Source organism: Gopherus flavomarginatus, chromosome 4 (genome assembly GCF_025201925.1).
Source record: "Gopherus flavomarginatus isolate rGopFla2 chromosome 4, rGopFla2.mat.asm, whole genome shotgun sequence".
Taxonomy (NCBI): Eukaryota; Metazoa; Chordata; order Testudines; family Testudinidae; genus Gopherus; species Gopherus flavomarginatus.
The window spans coordinates 122,559,877-122,573,978 of NC_066620.1; the positions used below are offsets into that span (position 1 = coordinate 122,559,877).

At 41.7% G+C, this 14,102-nt stretch overlaps 1 protein-coding gene across 1 annotated transcript in view; it reads right to left on the reverse strand.

Annotated features, from left to right (window-relative positions):
- CLVS2 (clavesin 2) overlaps positions 1-9,866 on the reverse strand; it is a 67,820-nt gene extending 57,954 nt beyond the window's left edge. The window contains exon 1 of the mRNA XM_050949837.1: positions 7,858-9,866. Within this exon, the coding sequence (XP_050805794.1) occupies positions 7,858-8,246 (389 nt within the window). The 5' untranslated portion in view covers positions 8,247-9,866. The remainder of the gene's footprint in view (positions 1-7,857) is intronic.
- Between the last annotated feature and the right edge of the window lie 4,236 nt (positions 9,867-14,102).

Here is a 14,102-nt window from a genome sequence, read left to right on the forward strand (position 1 = left end):
ACATTATCTGACTAGCTGTAGTACATAAGGTATTTAAAGATGGCTAGGGCCTCTCTCTCCTCCACTGGAGCCATGTATTGGGATTATGCCATCCTTAAAATGGTAGGCATCCCTTTGGTTTACAGAATCCCACCTGAATGTGGGGAGCTCATTTACATTAAACACCAAGATGCTGCCCAAGTCCCCAGTGGGCGGAGCTGGGTTTGCAGAGATCTTTTGTTTTCATTTGAGGGGACAGGCAACATTTCTTCTGAATACATTAATCCATTACAAAGCAAGCCTGTCGGAGATCCAGAATGCCACATATATATTGTCTGCTGGATCAGACCCTTAAGCTATCATAACGTACAGAGTGAAATCCTGACCCTGCTGAAGTCAATGACAAAATTCCCATTGACTTTAATGGAGCCAGGATTTCACCCATAGTGTTGAAGGAGTTGTGATTCTACAAGGCTAGATTCTGAAACCCTTACTCACATTCTATACTACCTTTGAGAAAATATCGAGGCTACCCAGAAATCTAAACCCAACATGATAAGAGGAAATCTTAGGTGTTGCAAATTGCAAGTTGTGTATTAAAGTCACAGCAGAAAATGAAATATGAATAAAGGAGCTATATTACAGTTGTTACATAGCACAGAGTTACTTGCATAAAGACTCATCTCTTGTCCACTCTACCTAATATGTGAGACCTATATAAACTGAAGTCCCTTCACAGGCTTGCGACAGTCTTGTCCTGCTATACAATCAACCATAACACATGCCTCCATTCTCATCTGAACTTTAAGTCTGTGAGAGTATAGTTGGTAGAAAATTACTTGCCACTGAGACATGCAATTTAAAAAAAAAAACAACAAAAACTGGCTACCAGGCTAATCTATAATCATGCAGTTACATACTCAGCAGGCCAACAAACTAATCCAAGTCCCATGCAACAACATTCTGTCTTTACATATTTCCTAGTGTTGTGGAACATTTTCCAGGGATTTACTAGGAAATGTAACAGAAGGTAGAGCTGGATAACTATTTTGTTGTTGTTAGTCAAATCACTGAATGAATAACTTATTTTTTTAATTGTTTTCAGTTTTCAACCTCCTCAATAGCTGGTCAAATACTTCTTATTCCATAAATTCTTCAATCCATAATGGCAATATTTGTTGATTAATTAACCTGGGCAGCACTAGTAGATGTATTATGGAGTAACCATTAGTAGCTGCATAGTTAAGATTGCAACATAGTTTCTGTTTAAAAAAAAGAATTTTGAATCCTCTCTAAATTTGAACAGCTTGAAAACTGTTATGCCAGTTCAGGGGCTGGGGCAGAGTTTGTGGTGCACCTCTGAGGCCATTCAATCAAGCAGTTCCTGCGATAGAGGCCTTCAAAATGACCTGTTTAAGTATTGCTAACCTAAAATGTGTTTCTCATGGGATTACATTTCGTTTGACCTTCTCTCTCTCCAATTTCATTTACCCTCTTTTTAGCCTCTCTCCTTATTCCAATCTTTCTTCAGTCTCCTCTTTTCATTGCAGATTGATAAATACACACACAAACGTTCATTCCTTATAGCCCCACCCCATTCCTGTTTTATGTTTTTCTCTTATTGCGTCTTTTTCCTGACCCCTCCTGTTCTTTCTTGATTCTCTCTTCTTTCTCCCTTCCCTCCCTACTGCTTGCCTACTCTCTCCTTTTCTTGTCATTTCCCCAATCAATGTTTCCTCCTACCCAGATCCTATGAAAAAAACCCTGACTTTGGTGCCCCACTGGTCAAGCATTGTTCAAAAACAGGTGCACTAGTCTAAATTGATTAAGCTCTATTTATATAAAAATTTGACATCAAAAGTGTTAATAAAGAGATGCAAAAGGAAAGCTAACTAATGGGAATTTTGAGTCTTGGCTTATATTTTAGTGTTCTGCAGACACCCAATTTTACAATTTTTTTATATACAATTTATTTGATTTCCTTGGATTTATAAAAGCCTCACTAGGTGCCCATCCTGCCCCCTGGGTTGTACTGCTGAGATCCATGTGTAATGTTCGGATAACTTTCAGTTTAACTAGAGAAATATTACAAAGCAAACATGAAAAGTAGCATTAACCGCAAGCACTAGCACAACATATAACCAGAATGAGATGAGATTTGTTGCAGTTGCTGATTTTTAACTACTGCCATTGTACAGTGTGAAAGGAAGAAGCCATCATTTTATTCCATCTATCTGCATAAGTTACAGCCATTGGCCAGCTCAGTGTGTGCGCTAAGTAGCATGTGCCCATTCTTCACAGCAAGACCCAAAGACTCCAGCAGTTTAAGTCATTTTGACCTCCAGGACTTTGAGCTTTTAGGGTGTTAGTTTACTGAGGGGACACTGGGTGCTTTATTTTCCTCTAATCTCAGTTTTCAAACGATTGCTACAGTGGTTTAAGGTGAGCAAAGTGGATTGTGTCTGATTTGCCATAATGTATGGCTTTACAGTAACCTAGAGCTGACCTGCACCCCACTGCTGGAGAAATAAATCCTGTTTTATTAGTGGCTGGCTTCAGTCACACTTTTTCATATAGCCTCTCACACGACATATTGTAGCTAGTCATGTGTAACTAATTCTTTTATATATTCTAGAATTCACTATTAACTGTATTTAATGCCTCCTATTTATACAACCATGATTTATACAACTGTTTATACAATATTTTTAGTCTAGAAAAACATATCAGTAACAAAGCTGGAAACAGGTGATCATGTACTGAATGAATACTGTGGGCCAGGTTCACAAAAAGCATCACAATGTCCAATTTCTAGGCACCTAGGAAATCATTGGGATACACAAGGCCAGAGTTAGGTACCCAGGCTTACTATACAATGAATGGGGAGAGACAGGTGCCTAAGAATGTGATTCAAAATAGCCAGCAAGCTAGGCAGCTCCTTGCCTAAACTAGTCAATGGGAGATGCTGAGGAAAGAAGTGTGTCGTAAGCCCCACCCCCTCACAGAAGTCAGCACCTAAATTTAGGCTGGAAGGAAGGCTCTCTTAGCTTGGGATTCTCAGCTGTGAATCCTTGCTTAGAATTAGGTGCATATAGCATTTTTTTGCAAGAAGCCGGGGATGAGGACAGGGGATGGAGAGGAGGAGGAAGAGGAGCAAGCATCGTATGCCCTGGCTTCATCCTCATACAACAACTGAAGCTAGATAGAAGACCACTAGATCACTGGTGGCAGAAGTCTCCTGCCAAATCAAATCACCTATGACAGATGTTTTTAACATCTCATGCCATGGTTATGTTGGAAGCAAAGTAGAGTTCCTTTGCCTTTACCAAGCATCTGTTAAATCTTGCACTGGCTAATTCCCATTTGTTTTGAATAGTAGACAGTCATATTAGTTCTACGGCTGACATGAGTCCCTACCATTATGAGGAAATTTTGTGGGGGTTCAGTCTGCTTCTGTGGAAAGTGGTAGCTGGGTCTCCGCTTGAGTTTAGGTCAGTGTAGCTTCCTAAGACACTAGAAGTGTCTTAGCTGGTGAAGGCTTCTGTTAAAGAAGCTGTTGTACAGTCACTGCTCAAAAAAAAAAATTACTTCATTCTGGCAGTCTCTAGCATCCAGAATCTAATCTACCATTCTTGGTTAGCATTTTTAGAAGGTTTTGGCAAGACAACGCACCTACAAGAGATGCCTCAGATCTCCTTGACTCTTGACAATCCAGGTACAGGTGTGGGTACTGACAAAAGAGGAGAGCTCATAAAAATCAGCTAAAGATAAAAATCTTTTGGTCTATGTCTACTGTGTTAGCACCCAGAAGCCTCAATCAGGATAAAAAAGCCTATTGTGTTAGATATTGTACAAAACATAGGGAAGTATAGCATTTGCTCAAAGATCTTACAGTTTTGATCTTTTGGATTTGCCATTAATAACTGAAGTAACAAATTTCTATTATAGTGTTTTCATTAATTATAATTCATATTTGAAAGAATATTATTTCACACAGAGTGACCTTAATATCCAAGTAGTGTTACTATTTATTGGTATACAAATATATCATTATTTTTACATTTTGTTCAATTAATGGCTTGAAAAATCCACTCTCCAACTCATCTGTGGTGACTAGGTAGTTGCAAAGTTGGATGAGCCATTAGTGTTTGCAAAATTTAAGCTATCATTTAAAAAAAGTTTCTAATCCCTATAGTTGTGAAATCAACCTTTTGAATGTGAAACAGAGCAGTGTCTTGTTCCTAAGTCTGCAACAGACAGCTCTGGTGCCTTTGACTCTGCTTATAGATTCCCCATGCAACAGCAGAATAAAATTAACAAGTCTGGTCAATTTCACTGCTGATATTCAGAAACCTGCAGACAGCTGTGAAACTGACAGGAACCATGCCAATTTTATTCTGCCCTTCTTGGGAAAGCTCTGGGTGGTAGTTGAAGCAAACATTAGTGATAGTTATCTGGGAAGATATCCCACCAAACCCCAAAAGGGTAGGGGAGGAGGAGGATCCAAAAAATAAAATAAATAAGCCCTCACCCATTTCAATAGCCAGAAAATTGATTGGAAGGGATAAGGTAATAGAGATCCTTGTCCCCAACAGTCAAAAGGCTATGTATGGGTGGGGGGAGGGAGAGCGGAAGAGAATCTCCCTTCCAGCAACCAGTTGGAGGCATAAGAAAGATAAATTGTACACCTACTATCCAAATGTAGTCATATACCTCCAAAGCAGAAGTTAATATGAAAGTTTGAGCCCTCATGTACGATCCAGGCACAGCCTCTGGTAGGACCCCCATCACTTTTTCCCTACTCATCTGCTGAGAGAGGTGTTGGACTGCTCACTGAGACATTTCCCTTAGCCCTTGTATGAGAACCTCCTCCATCTTTTATAAGCTTCTGGTTTAGTCTTTCAGACTGCAGAGCATCTGGTACAGTTTTCATGCCCTGCTTTAATTTAGTGAATGTAATGTCTTGGTTGGCACATGGGCTTGTTTTTTCATAGGAATTTTTTGTTTCGTCCTTTTCCCATTTCTAAGTCCTTTGATGGTCTGATGGTTATTAGAACTATATAAATGATAGACTGTTGATGCTACATAAATCATCTGTTCTGTAGCTGTTATTCATTTAAAAAAAAGCAATTGTCACTTTTTAGTTGGAATTGTTAATATGTTGGCTATAATAAATTGTATACCTATGATTAATTATATTTATTGGCTTGCAGCGCACTGTTAACTTGCTCAAGAAAGTATGCAGGGAATTCACTGACTGAACAGAAGCTTTTGAAGAGTTTTGTTATAAGTAAAAAGCACATTGGTTTGTGTACTTTAAAGCAGTAAAGGCTTAATCAATATGAGTGACGGGTGCACAGCACCCCTCACTATCAGGCATTAACTGAATATCAGGTCAGCTGCATTCGTGGGGAGGCAGTGTGGTCCCTTGGATGGGGTACTCACCTCAGAGTCAGGAGCTCTAAGTTTTATTCCCAGATCTGCCACTGACTTGCTTGACTTGTGTGACCTTCAGCAAGTCAATTCCCCTTTCTGTACCTTTGTTCTCCTCTCTTTGTCTGTCTTGTCCCTGTGGACAAATAACTCTCTCTTTGAGGCAAGGACAGTGGAATTCCCATCTCAGTTTGGGTACCTAGGTATTTGGGGTACCTCTGTCACACTACAATTGTAATATAAATAATAATGTGCTCAGTTAAACTTCCATAAAATTGTAATTATGTTTTGTCTTTTTAATATTCTCCCAGCTGATCTCATCTAATTTAAATCAAATAAGAACACATCTCACTATTAATACAGGTGAATGAAGCCCACTCTTGCAACATTAAAAACAAGTGATTAACAAGTCCTATTTTTTGTACTTTGACTAAGACCTAGTGCTCTGCATACTTCCACATAAGACTTATTTTACCAACAAAGAAGAAAATTGATCATACTTGAGACAGGCCAGACTGGATTTGTGAGAGAATTTCATCATAGCAGAAGGACAATTTTAAAAAGATGTCTAACTTGTCACATCCTTGCAGTTATTCCTGTCATTTTGATCTCTCTTTTAGGACATTACCAGCTTATTTATTTAAGAAAAGGCTTGAGTTTGTCTTTACAGGGTAAGGCAGTATAATGATGTAATTTTTTTTTTTATGGCAGTGCCAAATCCTGCCACCCTTGCACACATCAATAGTACTTCCTCTCTTGGGTAACCTTAGTGATTTTAATGAGATTACTCACATGAGTATAGTTTGCAGGAGTGGGTCGTAACTAGTTCACACCTAACGGATCCATAATTAGATCTGTATTGAAAGTTAAACAATGTTTAAACTGCCTGTAATTTGAAGGCTATAGGTGAGCCCCCAACCCCCCATTAACAGAAGGAAATTACGTACAGCATCCCCAGTGATGCAACCAATGTTTTCTCCACAGAACATGTTGCCTATTGCTCACATACCCCGCCTTGATAATAATACCCAGCACTTATATGAGCTCACTAAGCCATCTTCACTCCAGAACGGACGACATTCAGCTTTAGGGCCCTTGTAACCTCAATCAGTTTTGAAATCTTGCTGCAAAAAAAAAGGTGTATAAAGACCCCTCCCGCCGCACTGATAATTTCACCAAGGAGACTGTCACCTGTGATGCAGAGTAGGAGAGGTGACGGGAAGAGGTGTTTAACATCAATCTGACACATGCATAATTAGATGGCTAGTAACTAATCTTGCCTTCTCTGGTTGAAGAAAAGTACTCAGAGCCTGAACTTCATGTGCACCCAGACTTTCCAGTTCCTCTTCAGAAATGGGAATCAGCCCTGAGTTGGAAGAGCATTGTGGGTATTACTGATATGCAAATGAGCACTACCAAACTGCCCTCTCTTTCATTGCTTGAGATGTATTGTGTGCTTAAGCAAAATGAGCTGAGACAAGATGTAATAAATATTTGTCAGGCCAGTTGGACAAATTATCTGTTTTGCCTCTTTTAAATGCAACTTCAGGGAAGAGGCAGAGGAATGTAAATCAAGGAGTGTGCCCTTTGCCCAATCCAACAATAAGGGTAAAGGGAGTCTCTATTCCCCCACCCGGAATATACAGAGCAATGGACAGAGCTTTCCCAAGAAGGGCAGAATAAAATTGGCAGTCCAGTCCCACTGTGTGTAAAGCAGGGTGTGTCCTATTGCCTTCCCCATCATCCTGTAACCTACTGGATTTCATCAGTGGTGGGGGGAAGGTTCAATCATAGAGTTTAAGGTCAGAAGGGACCACCAGATCATCTCAGCCTTCTGTATATCATAGGCCACCAACAACACCCAGCATTTACATACTAAATTCAACAACTGAAATCAGACCAAAAGTTTTACAGCCCAAAGGAGACAAGACAGTTCTGTGCCACAGGAAGGACTTAGGTGCACCAGTGCCCAAGCCCCTGCAATGGCAGGGAAATGATTAAGAAAGATACACCCAGATGATCCTGGCAAATAATCTGTACCCACATACTGCAGAAGAAGGTGAAAGCCCGCCAACGTCACTACCAATCTGACCTGGGGGGAAATTCCTTCCAGATTCCACATATGGTGATCAGTTAGACCCTGAGCACATGGGCCACCTCACTGCCCTGGTCCGCCCTGTCCAAAGTCTCATCTCTAGCTGTGGCCACTCCTGATGCTTCAGAGGAAGGCGATACCACCACCACCCCCCCCCCAAAAAAACCCCAGAATACACTGAGAGGAAGAGTCCCTTCCTGACCCGGACAGGTGGCCGACAAACTCTGAAGCATGAGCATTTAGGACCATAAGACATGCAGTCCAATAATGGTGGGTGGGTTAATGAGTGAGTGGGTGGGTCTCAGTGAGATGGGAAGGGGCATGTATTAGAGTCTGGACTCAGTATTTACCTGCTCTGGTCCCAGTTGGCAGCGAACAGGACCAAGATCTTCCTTCCATAGTGGTCAAGGTTGGCCAGCCCGCCAGGGAAGCCGTCCTTCAGCGCCTGCTTGATGCCGGGGTCAGTGGCCTTGAAGCTCTTGAACATGTCCAGGTTCTGCTGCCGGTACTCAAAGTACTGGGCCAGCAGACGAAATGCCTCAAAGTGCTGAAATTTCCTGGCTCTCAAGAAACGCAGAATGAAGGCATCATCTGTGCGGAGGAAGCCAATGTCCGGGCGAGTGATCACCATGTCCCGCACCTCCTGGATGTCCTGGTGCAGGGTATCCGGGTTCTCATTCAGCTCCAGCCGGGCTTTCTCCAGCGTTTCCGGGGACAGACCTGCCTGCAAATGAGTCATAATGCTGCTCCCTCCTCTGTCGCTGCTAACTGTGCTCCTCTCCCTTACAGGATGCACCCCCACACAACCCCAAAAAGCCTGATGCAGTTGTTCCTCACCCTTAGAGCATGTACTCCTTCCCCAAATCTCCCCACGACCTGCTGCTCCTCTTCCTTGTAGAATATATCCCCTATCCCCCGCACCCTGCTGCTCGTGTCCCTTAGGATACTCGTCTTCTACCCCCCGAATAACCTTTCCCCCAGAACCCCAATAGTCTGATGCTGCAGTCACTGTAGAGAGAAAAGCCAGTATAACAACAACAACAACACACCACAAACGAACACCCTATTGCTGCAAGTCACTATGGAAAGAAGCCCAGCAACAGCTAGTAATAATAATGAATAAAGTGGATCCCCAGCAGAGTTTCCAGGGAGGGGGGAGGGTTCTTTCCCCTAGAAGACCCAAGTTTTCCCCCTTGGTTAAGTAGGCATTTTATCAGGGTAATGAAAAGCTGTCGCTGTAGTGGTTTTTTAAGAGCCACATGATCACCAAGAGCGAGTCCAAAAGCAGGACGAAGGAACTACCTTTGGTTTTGGGAGGAGGTTTGTATCCCTCCCCCATGCAAACAGTGATCTCACCCCTGATGCTGCAGTCACTAGAGGAAGAATAATAAATAAATTAAATAAATGTGGTTCCTCAAACTGAGAGTTCCCGGTAGAGGTTGCTTTCCAAAAGAAGGACCATTTACTTAAGACCAACGTTTGCCACGGTTAAGAGGCATATTTCTTTGATTGAAAAAGAAAGGAAAGGAAAAAGCTACATGTCGTTCTCTTGCTGGTATATATTTAAAGATCCTCTTGAGCACAGACAAGGCCTCCAGAAGACAAACCAGCCTGCGGCTTGGGGTGGGTTTTTTCCTTCTCCCCACCTACATTCACAGTGATCTCAGATGGTACCAGCAGGATCTGGTGCTGGTTGTTGTATTTTCCCCACTCCCCTCTATTTTTTTTTTTATCTCAGCCAGGTCTTCCCACACACTGCACTCCGCCTTGGAAGGACTGGTCTCCAGCCCATCTTCCTCCTTCTCCCGGAGAGCTGAATTCAATCGCTTTGCAAAACGCACAGTACTTAGCAGCAAAAAGAAAGGGCTGGAAAGACAGCTCGCAAGGCAAAGAAAAACCTAGGCAATGCGGCACCTCCCGGCATCCATCAGCAACAGCAGCTCCTCTTGGTGGCGAGCCCGGAGCTAGGCAGCTGGGAGAAGAGGCAGAGTGGCCAAGCCCGGAGCCCAGGACGTGCCCAGGGGAAGCAGCGGGCTCATATTCCCCGAGGCGCGTGCTGTCTGCAGCCCTGCTGGTGTCTGGCCGGGGCGCTGCTGCTGCTCTCCTTGCAGAGAGCGCTGGCTCCGCGCCGCCGCCTTTGTGTTGTTCTGGAGCAAGTCGGTGGATGTGGCTGTAGCTCTGCCTTGTATTCAGTGCGCGGCTGCTGGCAGGTTTGCGTCAATCAGGGCTCTCTAGGCGGCTGCCGCCGGTGACTCCAGCTCAGATCAGCCCCTCTCTCACTCACGTTGTTGTTACCCAGCACAGCCCTTTCCCCTGCTTTCTGTCCGCAGGATAAAGACAAAAACCCACAGAGCAGCCTCTAGATCGCTCCAGCCCTCCCCCCAGTTCCACCCTACACCTGCTTCCCTACCCCTCCTTGGACCACCAGCCGGCCTCTTGCAATTGAATATTTATATTCCGGCAGCTGAGAAACGCCCCCTGCCCTCCCTTTCCCCCAACCCATCTATTCCTTCCCACCCTTTTGTGTGCAAAGAGCCAAACTGCAGTGGAATTAGTAGCTATTGTTGATTTCGATTCATATTGACGCTCATTAGTGTCTAGTTCCTACAGGAACCATCTCTCTTCTAAATGCATTCGAGATACTTACAAAAAAACAAAACACTCACGTCGGTAGTTTTGGATTATTAAAAACGCCATTGTTGCAGGAAAGTTTAGAAGAGAAATCCAGGAGAACATCTTTGGCAGTGTGCATGGGATGGGAAAAGGGGGTTCAGCTATGGTAAATTACAACAGCCCCTGTGACCCTATAATTGTAAATCCTTTAATTCAGACACCCGCAACAGCTTGGGAAACAATTGACCCTTTGTGGAGAATGATTCTAGCTTGTTCTCAACCTAAAAGTGATTTTGATGTATCTGGAAAGTTTAGTAAAATTCAAATTGTCTGGTTTTGATGAATTTAAACAGTTTTCTGCTAAGATATTTTTAGATGATGATTTGCACTCTGACAACTCAAATGCTGCTTTTTTTTTTTTTTTTTGTATAGGAATACACACAAAAAAACAACAATCCCATGTTAGGCCTCAAAAATGCAAATCTCTTTGAATCCATTCAGATTACTGACATTTATAAAATTAAACACATGCATATATCTTTGTAGAATCAAGTCCTGGTTGCAGTGCCAGAATTTTGTTTTTCTTTTTTATCTGGCTGTTTCTTTTGGTTTTATAGTACAGTTACACTCCTTTTTGGTTGAGTTTCCTGAAAACAGAAATGTTAAGGGCAAAGAGCCTCCATTTAAATAAAATAAGTAAAAGTCCAATTTTCCTTGCACTCCAGGCCATTCCTCTTTGAATTCATTATATTACAAAGGAATACTCGGCTTCTTTAAATTGGATTTAGTCCTTAGTGAAGATTAGTGTCTTTCTCTGGTGTCTTTCACCCTGATCTTCCATTTCTTCCTCAGGTTGAACTCCCAGATCTAGCTCTTCAGCACTGCAACACTTCACTTTCAGCACCCTTCCCCCTAACTCAGTCCCCAGCCCTGAATTGGGTGCTAGGGCTCTCTACACAATGCACAGAGAGGTTAGGTGCCTAAGAATGGGGTCCACAAAAGCCAGCAGGATGAGATGGGATTTGCCTAAATTAGCCAAGGAGAAGGGTGTGGCCTAAGGCCTGTCCCTCAAAGGAAGTTAGGTGCATAAATTGGGGTTGGAAGAAGGTTCCTCCCTCTGCTTGAAATACACAGTGCCATGGACACTTTCCTGGAGTTAGTTGCTGAAGTCCTTTTTTGCAACAAAACAAAAATACACAAACAAACAAAGAAGTAGATGCACCCTTCTAACCTTTAGCCTAGTGGTTAGAGCACTCCCCTAGGCTGTAGGAGACCCAAATTCAAGTCCCCCTTCCAATGATTACTTACACAAAGTGGAACAGTTTCAAAAGGAGAGATTGAGAGGACATAGTCCAGTAGTTTGTACACTCAGCTAAAAGGGGGAACTATGGGTTCAAATCCAGACTCCATATCTGGCAGAGATAAGAATTGAAGCTGGTTCTTCCACATGCTGGGTGACTATACTACCCACTAAGGTACAACTTCTAAGGAGGCCTCAGTAAGTCCTCTTCCTATGCCATTTTGTGCAAGGTTTGATATGTTAGCCTATAAATACACCTTCTGTATTGGGCCCCACAGTTGAGATAGATAAGGAATGCCTAGTTTGAGAATCCTACCAGGGTTTAGGAGTGAGCTAGTTGTCCAGGCATCAGGACTGAGGTGTCTATGTGCATGCCCAGCTGTAGATGTTTAGGGACTTCAGGCACCTTCATGGTTAAGTAGCAGCTATGCCATGGTTTTGAGTAGCTACATTTTGGACTCGAGTGCCTAAATCCTTTTGTGAATCTAGCTGCCCCCTACCCCCGAAGTTAATGTGAGCTTTGCTTGAGAAAGGAGTGTATGACTGGGTTTTAGTATGCAAATAAAGTTTATTAAGCTTTAAAAATCATTGTGCATGAAAGACTACAACTCGTACATAGTTCTTTTACCCAATCCAATATTACACTGTTTTCTTTGCACAATTATCCAGTTAAAAACTCAAAACTTAAAAAGGTGCAAAGGAAAAGGGAAAAAGCAATGGAAAGGATGGTAAGGGTAAGGAGAGAAGCCCAGACCTTCGAAAGGCATTTAAGCGGCAAACTTCCATTGAAATCAAAGGAAATTAGGAGCCTTAATTGCTGTGTGTGGATCTGGGCCAGAATTCCTAGCACAGCTGAGCTAGTGAAAAATGTGATCTAAATTACCCCCAAAAACCCACTCAAAATTCTAAATTTAATCAAACAATTTCCCCTGATCAGTTCACCAAATCCTCTGACCAATGAACAAATAGCACTCAAATACTCAGAACATACTCATTACTGTGTAAAGAAACAGGTAAACATAGAAGTATATACAGTGAACAACAATGAGAACACCTTTCTCAGTAAACCAACAGAGGAGTACAGGCATATGATGAGTGCCCCAAACTCCCATCCAAGTCAACACGAGATGAAGGTACTCAGCACTGGGAAGCCCATTATGCACACTAGTTGTGACCTACAATAAAAAATCACCACATTTTGTGAAATATCTATTTTTTGCAATGGCAAACACTCATGCATCAGTGTTCCATACTATCCTGGTTTTCACCTTTCCTGTATCTAGATATGAGAGTACAGCTGATTGAAAAACAGAAAAAAATTGCTTGAACATTTTGAAACAATTTCAATTTAAAAAAATAAAACTGATTTAGAAATGTTTTTGCAATTTTTTTTCCCTTAAGAATTGTCCATAATTTGGAGCTTTTCAGTTTATTTCCTCACTTTTTCCTCTCTCAGTTCACACCCCCTTTATCCCTTTCCCTATTTTATCACTGAAAAAGAGGTGGGGGAGGGGAAAAGCAGTAAGTGGGGGACAGAAAAAACAAAAACTGAGAAACAAAAAAGGTTTTGATTATTCTCCAAAAAAAATTCAGGACAAAAAATGCTCTGTGAATATTTCTTTTTCAGCAAAGTCCTTTTTTCTATTTAAAGAGTTGTCATTCAAAAATTTTCAACCGCTCTATACCACAGTAAAGTACAATTCACAAGCTTCCTGTTATGAGCATTTTAATAAAAATCTATAAATTGTTCAGACAAAGACCAAAATGTCCTCAAAATAAATGAAACAGATGGCCCTTCCTGGACGGAATGAATTCAGAACAGGGCCATTAAGAAAGATGCACATAGATGGGCAGCCTGAAACCAGAGAATGCTTAAGAAATACAGCCTTGGCCATGTTCTCCTTGAGCCAGATGGGCCACAGCAGGGGCTTACGGTGATAATGCTTTTGTATTATTTTCAATTCTTGTATATAAAATTGTGAAACGTTTGTTCTAAAATAAATGAGTTGCTAGAAGCAATAAGGGATTTTACTGTCATCTGAAAGCAGATTTACCAAGCCATTTAAAATAGTGTAATGAAGAAACATGTGTTTTCAAACATGTCACCCAACTGAAACAATAAGAAAAACAGAGCCAGCAGTGTAGTTAAATGTAACATATTGATGGCATGATGTAATTTATTTATTATGCATCCCTACTTTTCCCCCTGTAAAATGATACGGGTGAATAAATCCATTATGTAAATCTAAGCCTATTTCCTGTTGCACTTCTAAACTATTATTTTTCCTTGATGCTTTTATAGTCACTGTAGCCCAAACTTCATACAATTAAAAATCAGGATCACAACAGTTCTACAAGTACTACAAATCTGTTGCCAGATTTGAAACAAAAAAAAAAGTCAGTTAAGCTGAGGTTCTTACTGAAGATGTCTTCAAAGATGCTAATTCTCATTTAGAATGAAATTGTTTAATAAAATTAATATACAGAGGAATGTAAGAGTTGTAACAAGAATGTAAGAATGTGTAACTAGATAAAAGAAATAATGGGTGGGCTTAAAAGGAAGTAATTACAGCAGGGGTTCCTTGATGTCTTTTTCCTCTGTGGAAAGGGATCAAGGCTTTCTGGGCCATTCTTACTGCTGTTTTTAGCAGCAGCAGCAGCATTTCTGCTTCTGATTTTACC